At 53.4% G+C, this 19303-nt stretch overlaps 2 protein-coding genes across 2 annotated transcripts; both read left to right on the top strand.

Moving 5' to 3' along the window:
* The first annotated feature begins 1167 nt into the window (after positions 1-1167).
* On the top strand, positions 1168-5112 carry Nrm (nurim). Its single transcript, XM_027388640.2, has 4 exons — positions 1168-1354; positions 2695-2891; positions 3735-3911; positions 4211-5112. Exons 1-4 carry the CDS (start codon positions 1222-1224, stop codon positions 4490-4492), a joined length of 789 nt encoding a protein of 262 aa, XP_027244441.1. The 5' UTR covers positions 1168-1221; the 3' UTR covers positions 4493-5112.
* A 373-nt stretch (positions 5113-5485) lies between these two features.
* Ppp1r18 (protein phosphatase 1 regulatory subunit 18) lies at positions 5486-16045 on the top strand. Its single transcript, XM_027388577.2, is given in 5 exon segments — positions 5486-5615; positions 6893-8203; positions 8206-8498; positions 13998-14211; positions 15180-16045. Coding segments are annotated over 4 exon segments (1833 nt in total). The 5' UTR covers positions 5486-5615; positions 6893-6897; the 3' UTR covers positions 15200-16045.
* Positions 16046-19303: the final 3258 nt, after the last annotated feature.

Below are 19303 nucleotides of genomic sequence, written 5' to 3' on the forward strand. Positions count from 1 at the left end.
GCAATGCTACTCAAATAAATACTTCACATTAAACTGTAGCCCCAGACCTCTGTTAATTTGGTGCCTGGGTAAGCCAGAAGTCGGCCTTGGGTGTCCTTCTTCAGGAGTCCACTTTGTTTTCCTTGAGACAGGGTATCTCACTGGGACATGGGGCTCCCTAATTAGGCTAGGCTGGCTGGCCGGCAGGTGAGCCCTAAGCATCTGCCTTCCTAGGACTTGGATTATGAATATGTTTAAGGATGAAGCTGGGTAAAGAGAAACCACAAAGCTTAGTGCAGCCCTTGTTTCCCACCTACAAGCTCTTCAGAGCCCCTAAAACGGTGGAGCCAGACTATGGTGTTATACTGTAATACCAGCACTTGGAGGCAGAGGGAGGAGGATCAATTCAAGACCATTCTCAGCTACATACTAGCAAGTTCAATGCCAGTCCTGACTACATGAAGATTCTGCCATTTAAAAAGTGGAGAGAGCAGTATGCAGAGGGAACTTCCCCAAAGACACTGATATTCTCGGACGCAGCCCACTCAGTACAAATTTCCCAAGCAGAGAGCAGGCTGGGGAGGAAATGTGTTAGCAACGCAAGGCAGCCTGGCCCCGCAGCAGAGGGAGCATCCAGCGTGGGTGCTCCTAGACGGTCCCCTATCGCTCAGCCTGAGGGCCTTGCCTTTGCTTGTGTGGGGCATTTTTATCTCAATGACCTTGTTCTATCTGAAAACTGAGGAACCTGTACTAGGATAGCTACGGACTGACCCTTTCACCACATGGTCTTTTTCATTTTTTATGCCTCTTTCGGACTGCGTCTCCATGTGCAGTCGAAGCTAACTTCAATCCTGCTGCCTCGGCCTTCAGAGTACTAGAATTACAGGCAGGAACCATCGTGGGGCGTGGCGGCACCGCGTGTAACCCCACACACCAGGGACTGAGACTGGAGGATAAGGAGTGGCTATTGTAAAAAAAAAACAGGACGTTCTTCTTGTTTCCACGCAAGGGAGGCTCTGTCCTCACTTTCCATGAGAACACTGGCCGCACTAAGATTCGACCCACGCGCGTGGCTGCAGAGCCGCTGCCGTGACGACGCCTGGGGTTCCAGGCTCCGCGCCCGGACCCGCGGCTCGCGGTCCCCGCCCTCTGGCCAGCACCCCACGGAGGCGGGACCTGGGCGGGGCTAGAAGCCGCGGGAACCCCGGGTCCGCCTCCTCGGCAAGCTGCTTACCGCTCGCCATGGCCCCGGCGCTGCTGCTGGTCTCGGCGGCCCTCGCCTCCTTCATCCTGGCCTTTGGCACCGGAGTGGAGTTCGTGCGTTTCACCTCCCTGCGGCCGCTGCTTGGAGGGATCCCGGAGTCCGGCGGTCCGGGTGAGCCGCAGGGATCCAGGGCGAGCTGAAGCGGAGAGGAGGAGCCAGAGCAGCGTGGAGAGGGCGGGGCGCGGAAACAAATGACAGGGAAACGCCAAAGCTGCCAGGCGCCGCAGGGAAGGGAACAGAAGGCTAAATCAGAAACTCCAAGATTAGCCCGGTGCAGAAGCTGGGGAGTGAGGGCTGACAGGGTATGCAGGGGTGGGGGTAGGCTTTCGTGGGGAGAACTAGGGACAGGGGAAAGGTAAAAAGAGGAAACATTAGGAGACCGCGAAGCGGGCCATGGTGGCGCACGCCTTTGATCCTAGCACCGGAGAGGCAGAGACAAGCCCATCTCCGCGTTCAAGGCCAGCCTGGTCTGCTGAGTAAGGGTTATGTATGTAGAGAGAGACCCTGTCTCAAAAACAACAAAAAAAGCCACACCAAAGATGACTTCCCCAGCCTTGCTGTGTGTGAGTGTGAATAATGAGGAATGTGTGCTTGTGTTTGTTTCTGTGTGTGCAGGCGCAGCTGAAGGCCAGTCTTGATCTGTCTGCAGGAACTAGCCACTTTTTTGTTTTTAGACAGGTACTTGCTATTTACCCCAAGCTGGCTTGGAACTCATTGGTCCATCTACCTCTGCCTCCTAAGTATTTTGGGGACAGTCTGTCGTTGAAATCAGAGGCCTGCCAACTATGTCAGACGGATCTCCTAGAACTGGGGTTATAGATGGCTGTGAGCCGCCATGTGGGTGCAGAGAACCAAACAAACCAGGTCCTTTTGAAGAGCAGCCGGTGCTCTTAACCACTGAGCGATGGCACAGGCCCCTCTGCTGATCCTCCTGCCCGCTGCCTCCCCAGCATTGAGATTACCACCACACACCGCCGTGCTGGGCTTTTTGTAGGGGTCCTGAGGGTAGAATTCAGTGCACTAATGGACTGAGCCACCTCCCCAGCCCTCCCACGGTGGCTTTAATAACGGCCCCTGCCTGCATTCTCCTGAGAGCCTTCTTCCCCAGAAGGAAACCAGGGAAGATGGAAAGAACAGGAAATCGAACTGGGTATGGCTTTGACAAGATCCTGAAAGCATCGGGGACATGGTATAGGACTCCAAAAGAAGATGAGGGTAGCCGGGCGGTGATGGTGCACGCCTTTAGTCCCAGCACTCGGGAGGCAGAGGCAGGCAGATCTCTCTGAGTTGGAGACCAGCCTGGTCTACAAGAGCTAGTTCCAGGACAGGCTCCAAAGCCACAGAGAAACCCTGACTCGAAACCCTCCCCCCAAAAAAGATGAGGGTAAGGGGAATGTTCTAGTCACTTCAACTGTCCCTTTGTCCCTTTCTCCCCCACCCCCACCCCCCAGAGGCCCGCTATGGGTGGTTGGCTGCCTTGCAGGACCGAAGCATTCTGACTTCCCTGGCCTGGGATCTGGGCCTTCTGCTATTGTTTGTGGTGCAACACAGCCTCATGGCAACTGAGACAGTGAAGACATGGACATCCCGGTACTTTGGAGTCCTTCAGAGGTCACTGTATGTGGCATGCACTGCCCTGGCCTTGCAGGTATGAGGCATTGCCAAGGGACATGCATGGTGTGCTTACACTGGAGGGACAAGATGAGTGCATAAGAAACAGAGGATGCTCATCTCAGCTTCCATTCTCCCAGAGCGTATATTCCATTCTGTCAGCAAAGTTCTGTTTTTGACATGTCCCAGTACAGTATGAGGGCCCTCACCCTTGCAACTTCGTTCATGTTGTTTTGCTTCAGACATTTTGTGTGTGTATATATATATATATATATATATATATATATATATATATATATATATTCTTTTGAGTCAGGGTTTCTCTGTGTAGCCTGGCTGTCCTGGAACTCAGAGATCCACCAGCCTCTGCCTCCTGAGCATTGGGACAACAGGTGTGCACCACCACTGCCCAGCTTGCTTGAGATCTTTTTTTTGTTTGTTTTTTTGTTTTTCGAGACAGGGTTTCTCTGTGGCTTTGGAGGCTGTCCTGGAACTAGCTCTTGTAGACCAGGCTGGTCTCGAACTCACAGAGATCCACCTGCCTCTGCCTCCTGAGTGCTGGGATTAAAGGTTTTCGCCACTAACGCCCGGCCTTGCTTGAGATCTTAATTTCTCCTTAGTTCCTATCTTGTCTCAAGAGAAGACGCCTTCAGCTTAGTCTTCTCACTGGATGTTTGCCATAGGCTAGTCTGGTGGATATCCACCAGCCCCCATCCCAAACATTCTGTAAATCCTGTGTAGAAATGGGTTGTCTTCATATCCTCAGTACCCGATCCAGAACCCTCCGCATGGTAAATACTTCATACCTGGGGGAAAGAGTTGTAGGTTACCATGGGGCAAGGGAGACCACTGGCATGCCTAGTGTCTCGTCTTTCCCCAGCTGGTGATGCGGTACTGGGAGACTGTACCCAGAGGCCCTGTGTTGTGGGAGGCTCGGGCTGAACCGTGGGCCACCTGGGTGCCCCTCCTCTGCTTTGTGCTCCATGTCGTTTCCTGGCTCCTCATCTTCAGCATCCTACTGGTGTTTGACTACGCTGAACTCATGGGCCTCAAACAGGTGAGGATCCCACATCCCTGCCTGAGACCTATGTCCACAATCCTCTCCCTCCCGTACCCTCCCGACAACTCCTCTCGGCTTTCTGGTCCCTTTTATGATTGTCTGTCTTCCTTCAGCTTTCCTTCAGAGACCAATAACTATAGGTCTTTGGGCTTGAGCATGACGCCTGGACCAGAGACAGGTTGGGGTAGAGTCTCAAAAAGGGTCCTGGGCCTGATTTCTAACAAGGTGGTGCCAGGAAGAGGTCAGAGTCAGCTAAGAAAGAGAGCTTGATTTCCATGCTGTAATCTCTCTCCTAGGTATATTACCACGTACTGGGGCTGGGTGAACCTCTGGCCCTGAAGTCTCCTCGGGCCCTGAGGCTCTTTTCCCACCTTCGACACCCAGTATGTGTGGAACTTCTGACAGTGCTATGGGTGGTCCCCACGTTGGGCACGGATCGCCTCCTCCTGGCTCTTCTCCTTACCCTCTACCTTGGCTTGGCTCACGGGCTCGACCAGCAAGATCTCCGCTACCTTCGGTCCCAATTACAAAGAAAACTCCAGCTCCTCTCCAGACCCCAGGATGGGGAAGCAGAATGAGGAGCTATCGGCCAGCCGTTGAGCTATCTCAAAATCAAAACCCCTTAATCCAGGCCCTGTTGTTTGCTCCAGACCAGAGGCTGGAAACCTTATGCTGAAGGGGCCATCCCCCCCCCCCCCGCCCTGCTTGAGACCTCAGGTCCAGGGTCCAGGACCCCTACTCTAAATTTAGAGTTTCAGCCACTTCTCACCAACCAAGAGTGGATAGTCATGAATCTCATCTCAACTCTTGGGGTGTGACACTCACACACGAATCTCATCTCTTGGGGCTTCCCATACGCACACACAGAGGCTAAGGGTCCTGCCTTGAGCACTCACTGCCCTGGCATTGTTACTGGCTCTACACCTCAGGGATTCCCCTTCCTAGCTTCCACTTCAGGGAGCTATGTCAAGGCCAGTCTGCAAGTTTGCAGGTAGTTGGCTATCTCCTCTGCACCGCGGTTGTGCATTTCCCCCCATCCCTGCCTTACAGCTCCTTGTTGTCTCCAGTTTTTTAATTGGGTCTTCTACAGCGATGTCTCTCGTTTTTTTGTTTTCTGTTTTTAACTCGGGCTGACTCAGGGCTCCCTGCTCTCCCAAAGGGTATGCGCTGCATAAAAATAAAAAAAAAATTTTTTACATATGGTGTTCAGTTGTCTGTCCCTGTCTCTCAAGCCGCAGGACCAAGTGTGGGAAAGAAGCCGAGGCCGAGCAAGTTCTTGTAGGAGCAGCCAAGCACTGTGACGCCCGCTGGGCTGGGGCCACACCCCAAGGGCCCGCCCCCATCTCCCAGTCACCCAGTCCTGCTCCCTCCAAATATTACAATTTCTCCGCCTATAGATCAGGCAACCCGTGGGAGACAAGAGTAAATCTCTGGGAGGAGAGCAAACTCCCAAAGCCATTTGCCTCAGACTTTGGGGCCTGGCAGCCGCCCACACCACCACGGTAACAAAGACTGGCCAAGGAGAGCAAAAAGCACGGGGAGGAGCGGCGAGCGATGGGAAGGGCGGGTCCGACTCCAAGCAGCTGCCGCTTCCTCCCCGTGTCCCTCAGGGGGCCTGAGTCACGGGCCGACGCCCCGGGTCGGCCAGCTGGAGCAAGAGGTCTGGACACCCAGCTTCTCCAGGGCTGCCAGAGGAAGTGGGTGAGGGCCTCTGGAGACAGAACGAAGAGCTGTGGGCTGCCCCACTGCAGGAGGGGAGTGCCACCGCAGGGTCCCACGCGGGAAGCAGGGCGGCGAAGCCCCGCCCTGCGCCGGGCTCCGCCCTGCGCCCCCTTCCCTCGCCCCATTGTCCGTAGACAAAGCGGTCGCCGCCCCCGCCTGGCCCCCGTCTGCGTCCCCGTCCCTCCTCCCGGGCTGCCTCTTCCCTCCTCCCTCCGGACCTCCCTCTGCCTCTGTGCTCCTCTTCCTCTCTCCCGACGCCTGGCTCCACCGCACCTCCTCCTAGGGACCCCAAGGCGTGTAAGTTGACTGTGGGTTCCCACTTTAAGGGAAGTGGAGTGCCTCCCTTTGTGCAGACACTGTCTGCCCTGCCCGAGCAGCTCCCGCGGGTGCATGGCCCGCTGGGGTCCCTGGTTGGGGACAGCAGAGACAAGACTCGGGTCCCCCGAGCGCCCGGGTCCCGGGGCGCAGAGGGTGGGGAGGCCGGCGAGGTTGGCGGGACTGGACGCCAGGGTTCTGGGAACGCGTAGGCAGCGCACTCACTTGCTCGGGTACCAAAAGTCCCCAGGAAGGTATTTCCCCTGACCCGCCTCCGGGGCGGAGTGCGCGGCGCGGCGGGCAGGGGCCGGGCCGAGGGGCGGGGCCGGGCGCAGCCGGGAAGGCAGCCGGGACCTGCGGGCCGGTGCGAAGAGGCGCCCGCGCCCTCGCCCGCCTCCCGTCTCCCCTTCTCCCCCGACCTCTGCCCTCGCCACGTCTGTCCTCAGCTTCTCACATCCCCTCCCCCGACCCCTTGCCCCCTCGCCGGCCGGTTCCCGGTTCTTCCTTCCCACTTGTCTCCCCTGGGTACCGGGGAGGCAGCCTGGACTGAACGCGCTCACTTCTCAGCCCCCATCCCCGTCTTCTCCTCTCCCCTGCTTTTCCTTCCCTCCCTTTCTCATGTCTTAGGGACTATCTGGTGCCCACTAACCCCCAATCTGGCGCTGCCTCTGCCCGGAATCTCGACTCTTCCTCTCCCATTATCCCCACCCCCAACTTGGCACCCAGCTTTGCTCTTCACTTTTCCAGTTCTTGCCTCTTCTGCCCTCCCTCCTCTCCCGGTTTCCCTCTCTCTTCATCCTTAGCTCCACTGCCCTCTGCTCTTAAGTCTCTTCCCGCATCACTTCCTCCTCCTCCTCCACCCCCATTCTCAGTCGCCGGGCCCCTCCGAAGCCTACCCTTCCTGTTCCGTCCCCGAGTGCTCTCTCCTTCCTCACTTCCAGTGACCATGACCGCTATCCCAGACTGGAAGCTACAGTTGCTAGCCCGGCGGAGGCAGGAGGAGGCAGCGGTTCGTGGCCGTGAGAAAGCAGAACGGGATCGCCTGTCCCAGATGCCAGCCTGGAAGCGGGGGATTCTGGAACGACGCAGAGCCAAGTTGGGCCTGCCTCCTGGAGAGGCGAGCTCTGTGTCTGGGACTGCAGAGGCTGGACCTCCAGACCCAGATGAACCCGCTGTCCTCTTGGAGGCCATTGGGCCGGTACATCAGAACCGATTCATCCAGCAGGAGCGACAGCGGCAGCAGGAGCTGCAGCAGCGAAATGAAATGCTTGCAGATAGAAAGCCCGGGCCTCTCGAGGCTGCAGAGCGGAGATCAAGTCCTGGTAATTTAAGAGAACAGAGCCCCAAGGGAAGAGAGTCAAGAGAGGAGAGACTAAGTCCCAGGGAGACCAGAGATAGGAGGCTGGTGATAGGGGGAGCCCAAGAGTCATGCTCCAGGACTTTGGAGAGTGGAGACTGGAGGCAGAGCCCTGCAGAAGCCAGAGACCTGAGTTCCAGACCAGCAGAGGCTCAGAAATGGAGGCTGAGCCCTGGAGAAACTCCAGAGGAGAGTCTGAGATTGGCAAGTCCTGGAGACCACAGTCCCAAGAGAAAAGAGGTATCGGAAAGCAGACTGAGCCTGGGGGAGTCTGGTGACCAGAAGGCCTGCCTGCCTGAGGCCCATAAATGGAATCTTGACCCGAAAGAACCCCAGAAACAGAGCTTGATACAGCCGGAGGCCGCAGAGTGGAGGCTGAACTCAAGGGAAGAGAGAAAAGACTACTTAGAGGAGTCTGGAAGAAAGGAAGAGACACTGAGTCCAGGGATTGCCCTAGACCAGTCTCCAGTGACAAAGGAGGTTCAAGACACCGCCTCTGGAGAAGTGCAGTCTGCTGAGCTGAGGTCCAGCCCCGCGGAGGATGGAGACAGGATCTCCAGGCCCACTGAGGGCTGGAAATGGACCCTGAACTCTGGGAAGGCTCGAGAACGGGCGTCTCGGGACATAGAGACTCCTCAGAAGCCAGGTCCTCCAGCATCTCCAGAGAAACACCTGGGGCAGTCTGGTGTGGAGGCTGAGAGGGAGGCTGAGACGGAGGAGGCGGAGGCTCAGAGCAGGCCTCTGAGAGCTCAGCAGAACCTCTGCTCTGGGCCCTCCCCCCTCCCACCGGAGCACGCAGGGGCCGGGACGGAAGGCTCCAGACAACAGGAAGAGGAAGCAGTGGAACCGCGGACCCCAACACCAGCCCCTCTGTCTCCCCCACCCCCAGCCCCAACTGCCCCCAGCCCCCCGGGGATCCCCTCATGAGCCGTCTGTTCTATGGAGTGAAGGCAGGGCCGGGGGTGGGGGCCCCCCGCCGCAGCGGACACACCTTCACTGTCAACCCACGGAGGTGTGTGCCCCCTGCCAGCCCAGCCCCTCCGGCCACCCCTGCCACCGCTGATGCTGCAGGGCCTGGACCCGGGAAGAAGCGGTACCCAACTGCTGAGGAAATCTTGGTGCTGGGGGGCTACCTCCGTCTCAGCCGCAGCTGCCTTGCCAAGGGGTCCCCGGAAAGACATCACAAACAGGTAAGAAAGCTGCCACGCCTGACTGGGTAGAGAAGTCTCCTTCCAGCTCTGACTGGATGGCTTTTTTATATGCCTGCGCTCTCGTCTTCTATTTTTTATCCCTGCCGCCTCCCTTCCTCCTCCTGCATACACACCCTTCCTCCGGGTAGCCCTCCTTTGCCATTCATTTGGGAGCACCAAGGATTCTGCACAGAAGTCAACTGCTGTGTTGGGGTGTGTCCGGCCCTGTTCCTTCTCAGTCTCTCTCTCTCTCTCTCTCTCTCTCTCTCTCTCTCTCTCTCTCTCTCCTTTTTCTTTTGAGGTTTTGACCCAGCCAGGCCCTTCTGGTAGGAGAGAAGAGATAACCACCTTGTAACCATGAAGGCAGGGTGAAAATACCCGGGAGGGCAGACGTGGAGGGGAGAAGTTCAGGGAAGTTGGGGTGAGGGTCTCAGTTCCAAGAAAGAAGGGGCAGAACTGAACGAGAACGTCCTGAGGAGAGAGCCTAGTGAGATAGAGCAGAGCTGGCTGAAGAGCAGACAGAAAGCTTTTAGACCCCAAGTTAGCTACCCCCCTCCCCAGCAGAGGCATACAGACGCCATTTGAAGTGGGTGACCTCAGGGTTGTCTGTCCCCCCAACTGGGCCAATGTTAGACAGTGCTTCCTTCTCTCTGGGGACAAGAAAAGCCTTCTCCTCTTCCAAAATATCCCAGTCCCTTCCCCCATCTTTCCTCCCTGGGCGTCCCCTCCCCCACAGAACTGGCTCAGCCTTGGTTTTCCCCTCTGTCCCTCCTACCCTGGCCTCTCCCTCCCCTTGGGGTAGAAAAAGAGAGAAGTTCATTTGCACTGAACTGAGCAGAGAGACTGGCTCAGGCACTGTGGGAGTTGGGGGCAGGGGTGGAGCTGGGGCCAGCAGAGGTCAGAGGTTACACTGGAATGTAGACATACAAGGAAACACTGGACAGGATAACTTCTCCCTCTGTCCTGGCCCAGCACCTTCCTCCTCTGCTCCAATCGGTTTCCTCAGTAAAAACTCTCTGGGGAAGAACAGTGCTTACACTCAGGTGTCTCAGACCAGAAAGAAAGTCTTCCGCCCAACCAGCATGCATCTTCCCAGGGCCTGTGCAGCCTGCCCCTCCTTATTCTATTTAACTGTGTCTGTTTGGTGTCGGTGGGAAACGGTGAAGACCAAAGATCGGGGTCACGTGGTTGCTCCCAGTTCATCTTGTTGTTTTTAGTCTATGTGCAGAATGCTCATTTTCATTGTAGCAATGTCTGAATGTGACTTCTGTCCTCTCGCCTCTGTCCCAGCTTCACTGAAGCTCCAGGGGTGGTCCTAAGAGCGTATGTACCCTGAGCCCTCAAACTGCTATTGGCCCTCTCCTCTCAGGAACTTCTCCCAGGGCGAGGCGCTTAGAAAAGTCGCTTCCTACTGAGGCTGCCTTGTGTCTTTGGGAAATGAGCAGAGGGCGGCGACATAGGGCTTTGTGGCCCGAGCCTAGGAACCATCTGGGGGAAGCCGAGGAACCCAGTGCAGAGCAGGCCCTGTTGATGGTGACCATACCTAGGTCATCAAATAGGAGGGGCGGAAGCAGACCTTCCAAACAGGAAGCCTGGGGTGGGGGCCGGAAGGCTGGTGGTACTGAGTGGGAACACTGGGCCTGGGGACCTGCCAGAGCTGTGCTCAGGATGTGGTGAGAGAATCAGGAAGCCAGCCACACCGGGGTGGGTGGGGGTGGGGAGCAGGCAGCCGAGGTCTACCCTAGACATGACCATCTTATCTACCCCTCCGCCTCTGTACAGCCTCAGCGAGCATTAATGTGCCTTGCCCTGCTCGACCCAGCCATTACCACCGTCCCTCACCCTTTCCTGAGTAGTTCCTTTTCAGACTGCATCATCGTGAGAGACGCCACCCCTGCCCTGAACCAGGCTGTTGTTAGCTGAGCTGGTGCTCTTCCTCAGCCAGCGGCCTCTCTGGCTGGAGACCCGCCCCTCCTTCCCTGGCCCCCTTGTGACCTTATATAGCTGATGAGAGAGGAGCCAGTGAGTCACTTCCCTCCCTGCCCTACCCCCCCCATTGGGGCTGTGCATTCCTGAGAAGCCCAGTCAGAACTGGGGGGAGTGAGGCACAAGGGGTGATGCTGAAGTCGCCGAAGTCGCTGAAGTGGATACAATGAATCTTTTTACAGAACTGATAAATGCAGGGCTGAGAAGGGGAACTGAGGAAGAGGAGAACCAGAATGGGTCCCTTTCCAGATTCCGGGGTGTGGCCCATCTGGAGGGTGTCCCTTATTCTGTCGGCCTTCCCTCCTAGCCTTGATCCTCTGCTGGGACCTCACCTGATGTCTAGACAGGTGTGGCAACTGGTAAATTCCCTTTCAGGGCAACCGTGTATATGAGCAGCCAGTACACTCAGTCTTCTTCTGCACACACGGTTTCAGCCAAGCACAGACCGAAAACACTCAGGCTCGGACTTGTAATTCCATCTGTGGGTGTTAAGCTCAAGGCCAGCCTGGGCTATTTAGTGAGCCCCAGTCTCAAAAATAATAATAATAAATGATGACTGGAGAGATGGTGCAGCCGTTAGGAGCACTTGTTGCACCGGGCGGAAACAGCAGTCCCAACTTGCAGGGCGTTGGTGGCTCACACCTTTAATCCGAGCACTCGGGAGGCAGAGGCAGGTGGATCTCTGTGAGTTTGAGATCAGCCTGGTTTACAAGAGCTAGTTCCAGGACAGCCTCCAAAGCCACAGAGAAACCCTGTCTCTAACCCCCCCCCCCCAAAAAAAAAAGAGCACTTGCTGCTCTTTTGGGGAACCTGGATTCAGTTCCCAGCGCTTCCATGGTGGCTCTTAATCCTCCATCCCAGTTTTCCAGGGGATATGATGCCCTCTTCTGGCCTTTTCTGGCACCGACCGCACAGGGTGCACAGACATGTAGACAAAACGCTAAACATAAAATGGGGGGGGGGGGAGAGTCCCCAGAACAAAATAAATGATAAACTTGAAGGTACATGGAGGACTTGAGCACACTTGGGCATTCTGTGTGAAGAGGTCTTACTACAGACTCCCCCAAGACATTAACAGGTTCCCCAGCAGGTTAGAAGGAGGTTAATGTGTATGGAGGTATTAGTGCAAGGTTGTGTGCGACAGGGTCAGGACACAGAGTAGGATGTGGCAACTCCCAAACAGAATGCCCTGGAGTTGAGGAGCCTGGGGGGCATTTGGGGGAAGAATATCCCAGGCAGAGGGATGCACCTGGGAGCGGAGGGAAACCACCTGTTGCCTTCAGTTAGGCTCTGGATTTTGTTCAAAGTGAGATTAAGAAAAGAAGTCATTGCAGGATTTGGACCTCAAGCATGACATACACAGTCTTGGTCACCCTGCTTTCCTGAGGTACCAAGCTGTGACATCTCTCTCCTCAGCCTCTTGCAGCCCACATTATAGATGACATGGAGGCCCTGGGATGCTGGCCCGCAGATACCCTGGGTAGATCGCCTGGAATCCCTCCTCTTTGTCTCCCTAAACCCTCTGGTTTACAGAGTTAATCCCACTGTGTCCTCCTTAGGAGGGCAAAGGGGAAGGGCAAAGGGACCCCGAAGACAGCCTGTTGTTTTTAAGGGGTTCTACCCATCTCTGGTCTTTTGCTTTTTTTTTTTTCTTTTAATACTTTATTTAACTTTATTTTATGTGCATTGGTGTAAGGGTACCAGATCCCCTAGAACTGGAGCTACAGACAGGTGTGAGCTGCTATGTGGGTGCTGGGAATAGAACCTGGGACCTCTGGAAGAGCAGCCAGTGCTCTTAACCTCTGAGCCATCTCTCCAGCCCTGCTTCTGTTTTTGCAGGTACCGTCTGGCCTCCTCTCCACCCCTACCCAGTGTTTGCCTGGACTTTCTTCTCCATCCTTGTCACCTCTCCAGTTCCATGTTCCGGGGACTCTTCTGTGTGTTGAGCATCTCTTGGCTCAGATAGGCCTTTCCATTGTCTTATCCAATCCCCAGCCTGGACCTGTAGGATGGGATGGGAGAAAGGGAGTGGGAGGTGCAGGCTCTTTGCAGCCTGGGTTTCTTCGGGACCATCAAAGCCCCATGGCTGTGGAAGACAAGGTCCCTTCTGGGACTCCCTTCCCAACCAGCTTTTTCCTGCTTGGCCAGCTCAGACTTCACCTCCTTCGGAATGTCCCCAGAGTCCCAGTCCTGGCCACGGCACTGCCTCTCTGTCCACTTCAGTTTCTTTTTATACCTCTGCCTCATGGCTGTAAAGGGTAGAGATCTGGTCTTAATCTTACTTACCAAATTCCCAGCCCTTGCCACAGACAAAATCTCTTGTTTTCTGGTGTGTGCATGGGAGGGCTTACTTTGAAAGACAGGGTCTAACAATGTAGATCAGGCTGGCCTCAGACTGGTCTCCTGAGTGCTAGGGTTAAAGGAGTGTGTCTCCATACTCAGCTCACTTTTGTTTTGTTTTGAGGCAGGGTTTCTCTGTATAACAATCCTGGCTGTCCTGGAACTCTCTCTGTAGACCAGGCTGACCTCAACTCACAGGGACCCACCTGCCTCTGCTTCCTGAGCGCTTGGGATTAAAGGTGTGCACTACCACCGACGCCCACCATTTTAGTTTTTATTTTATTTAGACAGTTTTGATAGACATGAAAGGCTGGCCTGGAACTTAGTGCAACCCCCTGAGTGTTGAAATTACTGGTATGAGGGACCACACCTGGCTGTTTTGTTGTTGTTTGTTTCTATAATTGTTTTTTTGTTTTTTTGTCTTGGTTTTGGAGGTGGGGACACACCTGACACAGCACCGTGTGTAGGTCAGAGGTTCCAAAGAGTAAACTCAGGGCGTCAGACCTGACTGTATGAGTACCCTTACCCACTGAGCCAGCTCAGTGACCCAAATCTAGTTGGGATTTGTTTAAGATTTGTTTTTGGGGGCTGGAGAGATGGCTCAGAGGTTAAGAGCACCAGCTGCTCTTCCAGAGGTCCTGAGTTCAATTCCCAGCAACCACATGGTGTCTCACAACCATCTGTTATGAGATCTGGTGCCCTTTTCTGGTGTGCAGATATATATGGAAGCAGAATGTTGTATACATAATAAATAAATAAAATAAAAAAAAAAAAAGATTTGTTTTTGCCAAGCAATGGTGCCACAAACCTTTAATCCCGGCACTCGGGAGGCAGAGGCAGGCGGATCTTTTTTTTTTTTTTTTTTTTTTTTTTTTTAATGTGTATGAGTGTTTTGCCTGGAGCCTGTAGAGGGCCTAGGGATTATAGGTGGTTGTGAGGGGCCTGGTGAGTGATAGGAACTGAATCCAGGTCCCCTGCAAGAGCAGCAAGTGCTCTTAACCACTCACTGAGCCATCCCTCCAGCCCCTAAGCTTTGTTTTGTTTGGTGTCATTTGAAGGAGAGAAAAAATCAAGCTTCGGCCCGCCCCCTCCATGCAAGTGCTCTCTGGGACCCCCCTGGGGTGCTTTAGTAATGAGCTTGCCCTCTTTTCCCCCCTCGCCTCACATCCTCAGCTCAAGATCTCCTTCAGTGAGACAGCCCTGGAGACCACCTTCCAGTACCCTTCAGAGAGCTCGGTACTAGCGGATCTGGGCCCGGAGCCTGAGGCCCCCAGTGCTCCCATCCCCTTGGCGACCCAGCCTGATGACGACGACGACGAGGAGGAGGAGGAGTTGCTGCTGCAGCCAGGGCTCCAGGGCGGGCTGCGCACCAAGGCCCTAATCGTGGGTAAGCGGCTGGCGGAGGGCGCCCCCTGGTGTCCGTGGTCCAACCGGCTCCTGCAGACGCGGAGTCTCCACGTTTCAAAACCAGAACTCCAGTTTGGTTAAAAATACCCAAGTTGGGTCAGACGGCCCCTAGTATGAATTCCAGCGTTACTGTTACTTATGGTGTGATCCCGGATACGTGTGCGAGCCCGGTTTCAGTTTATCTTGTGTGGGGTGTGCATGCCCACACTATAGGAACCGAATCCAGGGCCTTTAGCACGCTATGTGAGTGTTATACCACTGGTCAGTATCCCTAGCCTTCATTTTATCATTCTTTTTGTTTGTTTTGTTTTTGTTTTGTTTTTTTGTTTTGAGACAGGGTTTCTCTGTGTAACCCTGGCTGTCTTGGAACTCGCTCTGTAGACCAGGCTGCATTTATCATTCTTTAAAACAGAGTTAATAACTGTGTCTGGGGCTTCGGAGTGTGCAGCTTGTTGATAAGATTGTTGCCTAGAGCTGAGCATGGGTGGCTCATGCCTGTAATCCCATCACTTAAGCTGGGATAGAAGTACACAAGTACACGGACAGCCTGGTCTACATAGTGAGTTCCAGGGAGGCTTGGGCTCTACAGATTGAGACCCTGGCTGAAACAGACGAGCAGGCAAGGTCCCAGCGCCATGAAAATGTGATAATAATCACTACCTCCTGCAGCTGTTGAAAGAATCCAGACACTTTTGCAGAAGGCCTAGGACTATAGCTAGATATTAAGTTACTTCACCTTTGATGAGGTGATTGTGAAATTAAACAAGGGGCCTAGTACACAGTCCCAGCTAACTGTGATCGCTACTGTTGCTGGTGACTGGCACACACCGAACACATTGTAAAGACTTCTCTCACACCAGCCCTCCTCAGTTCTAGGGTGCATGGGGAGACTGGTGGCAGAGCCCCCCCCCCCCAAATTCTCCATCTTCATCACTTCTTTTCCTGCAGATGAGTCCTGCCGGCGGTGACCATCTCCCAGTTTGGGCACATACCTCTTCCATACCTGAAGATCCTGGAGTCTGGAAGATTCAGAGCCAACAGACCCTGGCAATGAGCCTGGCAGGGAAGGGCAATGAGCATATTCCGACTTGCTTTTCCCATCCTGTTTCTGGGGCAGAGCCAGTAGCCTAAATTTACCCCTAACCCAAGGTCCCCCGTGGGCTGGAGCACCCTTGGTGAGCTAAGAACGAGCATCGAGTCTTTGAGTGGAACACAGGATTCACCTGGAATTGAGTTAGATGGAGCACCTCCAGCTCCTTGACAGGGTACACTGTCCCCACAGCCGCCTTTGACTTGCCGCCACTCCCGGGGACACTCAGGGTTTAAGGGCTCATCTCCCTTGGGAGGTCTAGAACCCACTCCACCCACAAGCACCCTTTTCCCAGGTCACTACCCTTTGTTTACAGTTCCTTCTCCTCGCTTGATCACAGCCTGGTTTACATGCCCACCAGCTCCCGGTCCCGCCTCTCAAAGTCCCAGGTTTACAAGCTATGCCTATTTGCAGACTTCCCGAGGAATCCACCACCCTCCGTTTGTCCTACTGAGAGTGACCTGCGGAGATTATGTGGCTTTCTTCAACTTTGCTCAGTATTACTGTGCCTCAGTTTCCCCCAAGAGGGAAGGCTGGGGATCCTCACTCTGAACCCCATGAGAATTATTTAATTCTGTTCCCCCACGTGGTTCACATTGAATTGAATTGCAGTGTGGGGGGACTAACGGGGGTGCCTCACCCCTCCCTGTTGCTCCTTCACCAATTGCCTGGTTTGTTTCTTTTTGTACCTTTCCATAATAAAATGGAGCTCTTTTCAACGCTCTTGCTGCCTCTTGCTCTCTCTTTTAAAATTTTCCTCCGTTTTCATTTTGTGTGAATGGGTGTTTGGCCTGCATGTATGTCTGTGCACCCCTTCGTGCCTGGAGTCTGTGGAGGGCAGAGGGCATCAGACATCCCGGAACCATCTGGGGCCTGGGAATCAAACACATTCTCTCTAGAAGAGTAACCCGTGCATTTAACCATTGAGCCATCTCTCCAGCCCCTTCTCTCTCTCTCTCTCTCTCTCTTTTTTTTTTTTTTTTTTGTTTTTTCGAGACAGGGTTTCTCTGTGGCTTTGGAGGCTGCCTGGAACTAGCTCTTGTAGACCAGGCTGGTCTCGAACTCACAGAGATCCACCTGCCTCTGCCTCCCGAGTGCTGGGATTAAAGGCGTGTGCCACCAACGCCTGGCTCTCTCTTTTTTTTTTTAAACACACCCTTTCTTTCTTTCTTTCTTTCTTTCTTTCTTTCTTTTTAGATTTATTTATTATGTATACAGTGTTCTGCCTGCATGTATCCCTGCAGGTCAGAAAGAGGGCACCAGATATCATTACAGATGGTTGTGAGCCACCATGTGGTTGCTGGGAATTGAACTCAGGACCTCTGGAAGAGCAGCCACCGGTCTTAACCACTGAGCCATCTCTCCAGCCCTCTCTCTTTTTAAATTAATTTATTTTATGTGTAATTATATTTTGTGTGCTTTCAGCTCACCGAAGGCCCCATCCCCACCCCCACCCCCCTTTTTGAGAGTAGGTCTTGGCTAGATTGGAATTCACTGTGTAGAACAGGCTGGTCTGGAACTCACAGAGATCTTTCTGCCTCTGCTTCCTGAGTGCTGGAAGTAAAAGTTTACACCACCATACCCGGCTTGTTAAAAAAGTCTTTAAAAAGACAGCATGGGGGTTGGAGAGATGGTTCAGCAGTTAGGAGCACTTGTTCTTGCTGGGGCCCAGATTCAGCTCCCAGCACCCATATTGTGGCTTCATAACCATCTGTAAATCCAGCCCGGGCTACACAGAAAAATCCTGTCTCAAAAAAACAAAGCTGGGCATTGGTGGCGCATGCCTTTAATCCCAGCACTTGGGAGGCAGAGGCAGGTGGATCTCTGTGAGTTCAAGACCACCCTGGTCTACAAGAGCTAGTTCCAGGGCAGCCGGGGCTACACAGGGAAACCCTGTCTCGAAAAACCCAAATATATATATATATATATATAATATATATATATATATATCAACAAGAAAAGAACAATAGCAAACCAAGGCAATACTACCAAAAACAACAGAAAAGGCAGAGCCTCCCCATGTTCTTTGGGATCTCCCTGGCTCAGATGATTATTTGGCCTCAATTCCTCAAATAGGAACAAATTCAAGCATGTACTGTCCTGTACGCTTAGTTTCCTGGACCTGACCGGTTGTAACTTGTGCTGTCTATCACCAACAAGGAATACCAGGGGCAGAGACGAGAGTATTGGAGCTGTGGTTTATTCAAAAAGCTTGCATCTGACAAAGCAGTGGACTAGCATCCTAGAAAACTTCCGTTTGCTCTCTAGCGCAGGCTTTACAGAAAGTGGGAAAGGAAATAAAGACTATTGATTATTCCAGAACTCAGTCCTGCCTCTTAGGTCATGTGATCAGCCACATTTCAGAGGCCACATCTGTGCCTCTCTAGGACACTTTCCAGAAACTCAGATATTGAGTTGCTTCTCCCGGTCATCTGTGCTAGGAAGGGTTAACTCACAGCAAACCATTAACAGTAGGTATGCGCTAAGCTGTTAATAACATCTATGTGAAGATTGCTTCCCACCACCCACCATTCACCCCAAGACAGGGTTTCTCTGTAGCTTTGGAGTCTGTCCTGGAACTCTCTTTGTAGACCTGGCTGGTCTCGAATCTCTGCCTCCTGAGTGCTGGGATTAAAGGTGTGCACCACTTCACTCCCAGCGTGAAGATTGCTTTTTCAACACTGAGTATTTTGACCTTATTCATTCCCCCTGCACCCTATCAATTTGAAATACTTTTTTTTTGGTTTTTTTTGTTTTTTTTTGTTTTTTGAGACAGGGTTTCCCTGTGGCTTTGGAGGCTATCCTGGAACTCACTCTTGTAGACCAGGCTGGTCTCAAACTCACAGAGATCCACCTGCCTCTGCTTCCCGAGTGCTGGGATTAAAGGCATACGCCACCACGCCCAGCCAATTTGAAATACTTAATACTTGCCTCCTTCCCTCTAACCCCCCGCCCCACACACACACAGGGTTTCTCTGTGTAGCCCTGGCTGACCTGGAACTGGCTCTGTAGATCAGGCTGGCCTCAAACTCACAGAGATCTGCTTTCCTCTGCCTCCTGAGTACTGGGATTAAAGGAGTATGCTGTCACCACCACCAGCAGCAACCTTTCTTATTTTTGATTGTATATAAATTACATATTTCAAGTGTGGTACATGTCTATAATCCCAACACTTAGGAAGTAGCATCAGGAGATTTAGAGTTCAAGGTTAACTTTAGCTACATAGTATATACAAGGCCAGCTAATGCGTGTGAGACCCTGACTCAAAACAAAGAAAAGGGGTTGGGGGGAGAGAGGTGGCTGGAGAGACAGCTTAGCAATGAAGAGCACTTGTTGCTCTTGCAGAGGACCCCGTTTCAACACCCAGCACGATGAATGGCTCCCCTATTACTACCGTTTCAGGATATCCAGTGCCCTCTTGAGGCTTCTGGGTGCTGTACATACTCGCAAGTAAAATGTTTATAGATACATAAACAAAAAACAGAAAGAAGGGCTGCAGAGACGGTCAGTGGTTAGGAGCACCCGCTGTTCCTACAGAGGACCTGGTTTTGGTTCCCAGAATCCACATCAGGTAACTCAGGCTCTCAATCGTCTTTAACTGCAGCTGTGGAGAGGCACCACATCCCGGATCTAAAGGCACTTTTCCACATACATGGTGCCGATACGAAGGCAAGCACGCATGCACATAAATAATTAAAAAAAAAAATCTTAGGGAACCTGCATAAGACCAAACTAGACTCCCTTATCATAGGTGACAATGGTGTGACTGGGACAATATATGAGGCCACTGGCAGTGGGTCCAAGATCTAACTCTAATGCACAAACTGACTTAGTGGAGCCCATCCTACGTGGAGAGATACCTTGCCAAGCCTAGACACAGGGGTGTGGGGCTGGAGAGGCGCCTTGGTCCTGCCTCAGTGAGATGATGGGACAGACTTAGTAGACCTCCCTGGGGAGGCCTCACCCTCTCTGTGGAGCAGAT

The sequence above is a fragment of the Cricetulus griseus genome, assembly GCF_003668045.3.
Source record: "Cricetulus griseus strain 17A/GY chromosome 1 unlocalized genomic scaffold, alternate assembly CriGri-PICRH-1.0 chr1_0, whole genome shotgun sequence".
Classification (NCBI taxonomy): domain Eukaryota; kingdom Metazoa; phylum Chordata; class Mammalia; order Rodentia; family Cricetidae; genus Cricetulus; species Cricetulus griseus.

Bases quoted from the DNA above. Each gene is read 5' to 3' on its own strand.
- Nrm (XM_027388640.2), top strand. From the start codon at position 1,222: ATGGCCCCGGCGCTGCTGCTGGTCTCGGCGGCCCTCGCCTCCTTCATC. The intron at 1,355-2,694 runs GTGAGCCGCAGG...CCCACCCCCCAG, and splicing joins CCCGGAGTCCGGCGGTCCGG to AGGCCCGCTATGGGTGGTTG. The intron at 2,892-3,734 runs GTATGAGGCATT...GTCTTTCCCCAG, and splicing joins GCACTGCCCTGGCCTTGCAG to CTGGTGATGCGGTACTGGGA.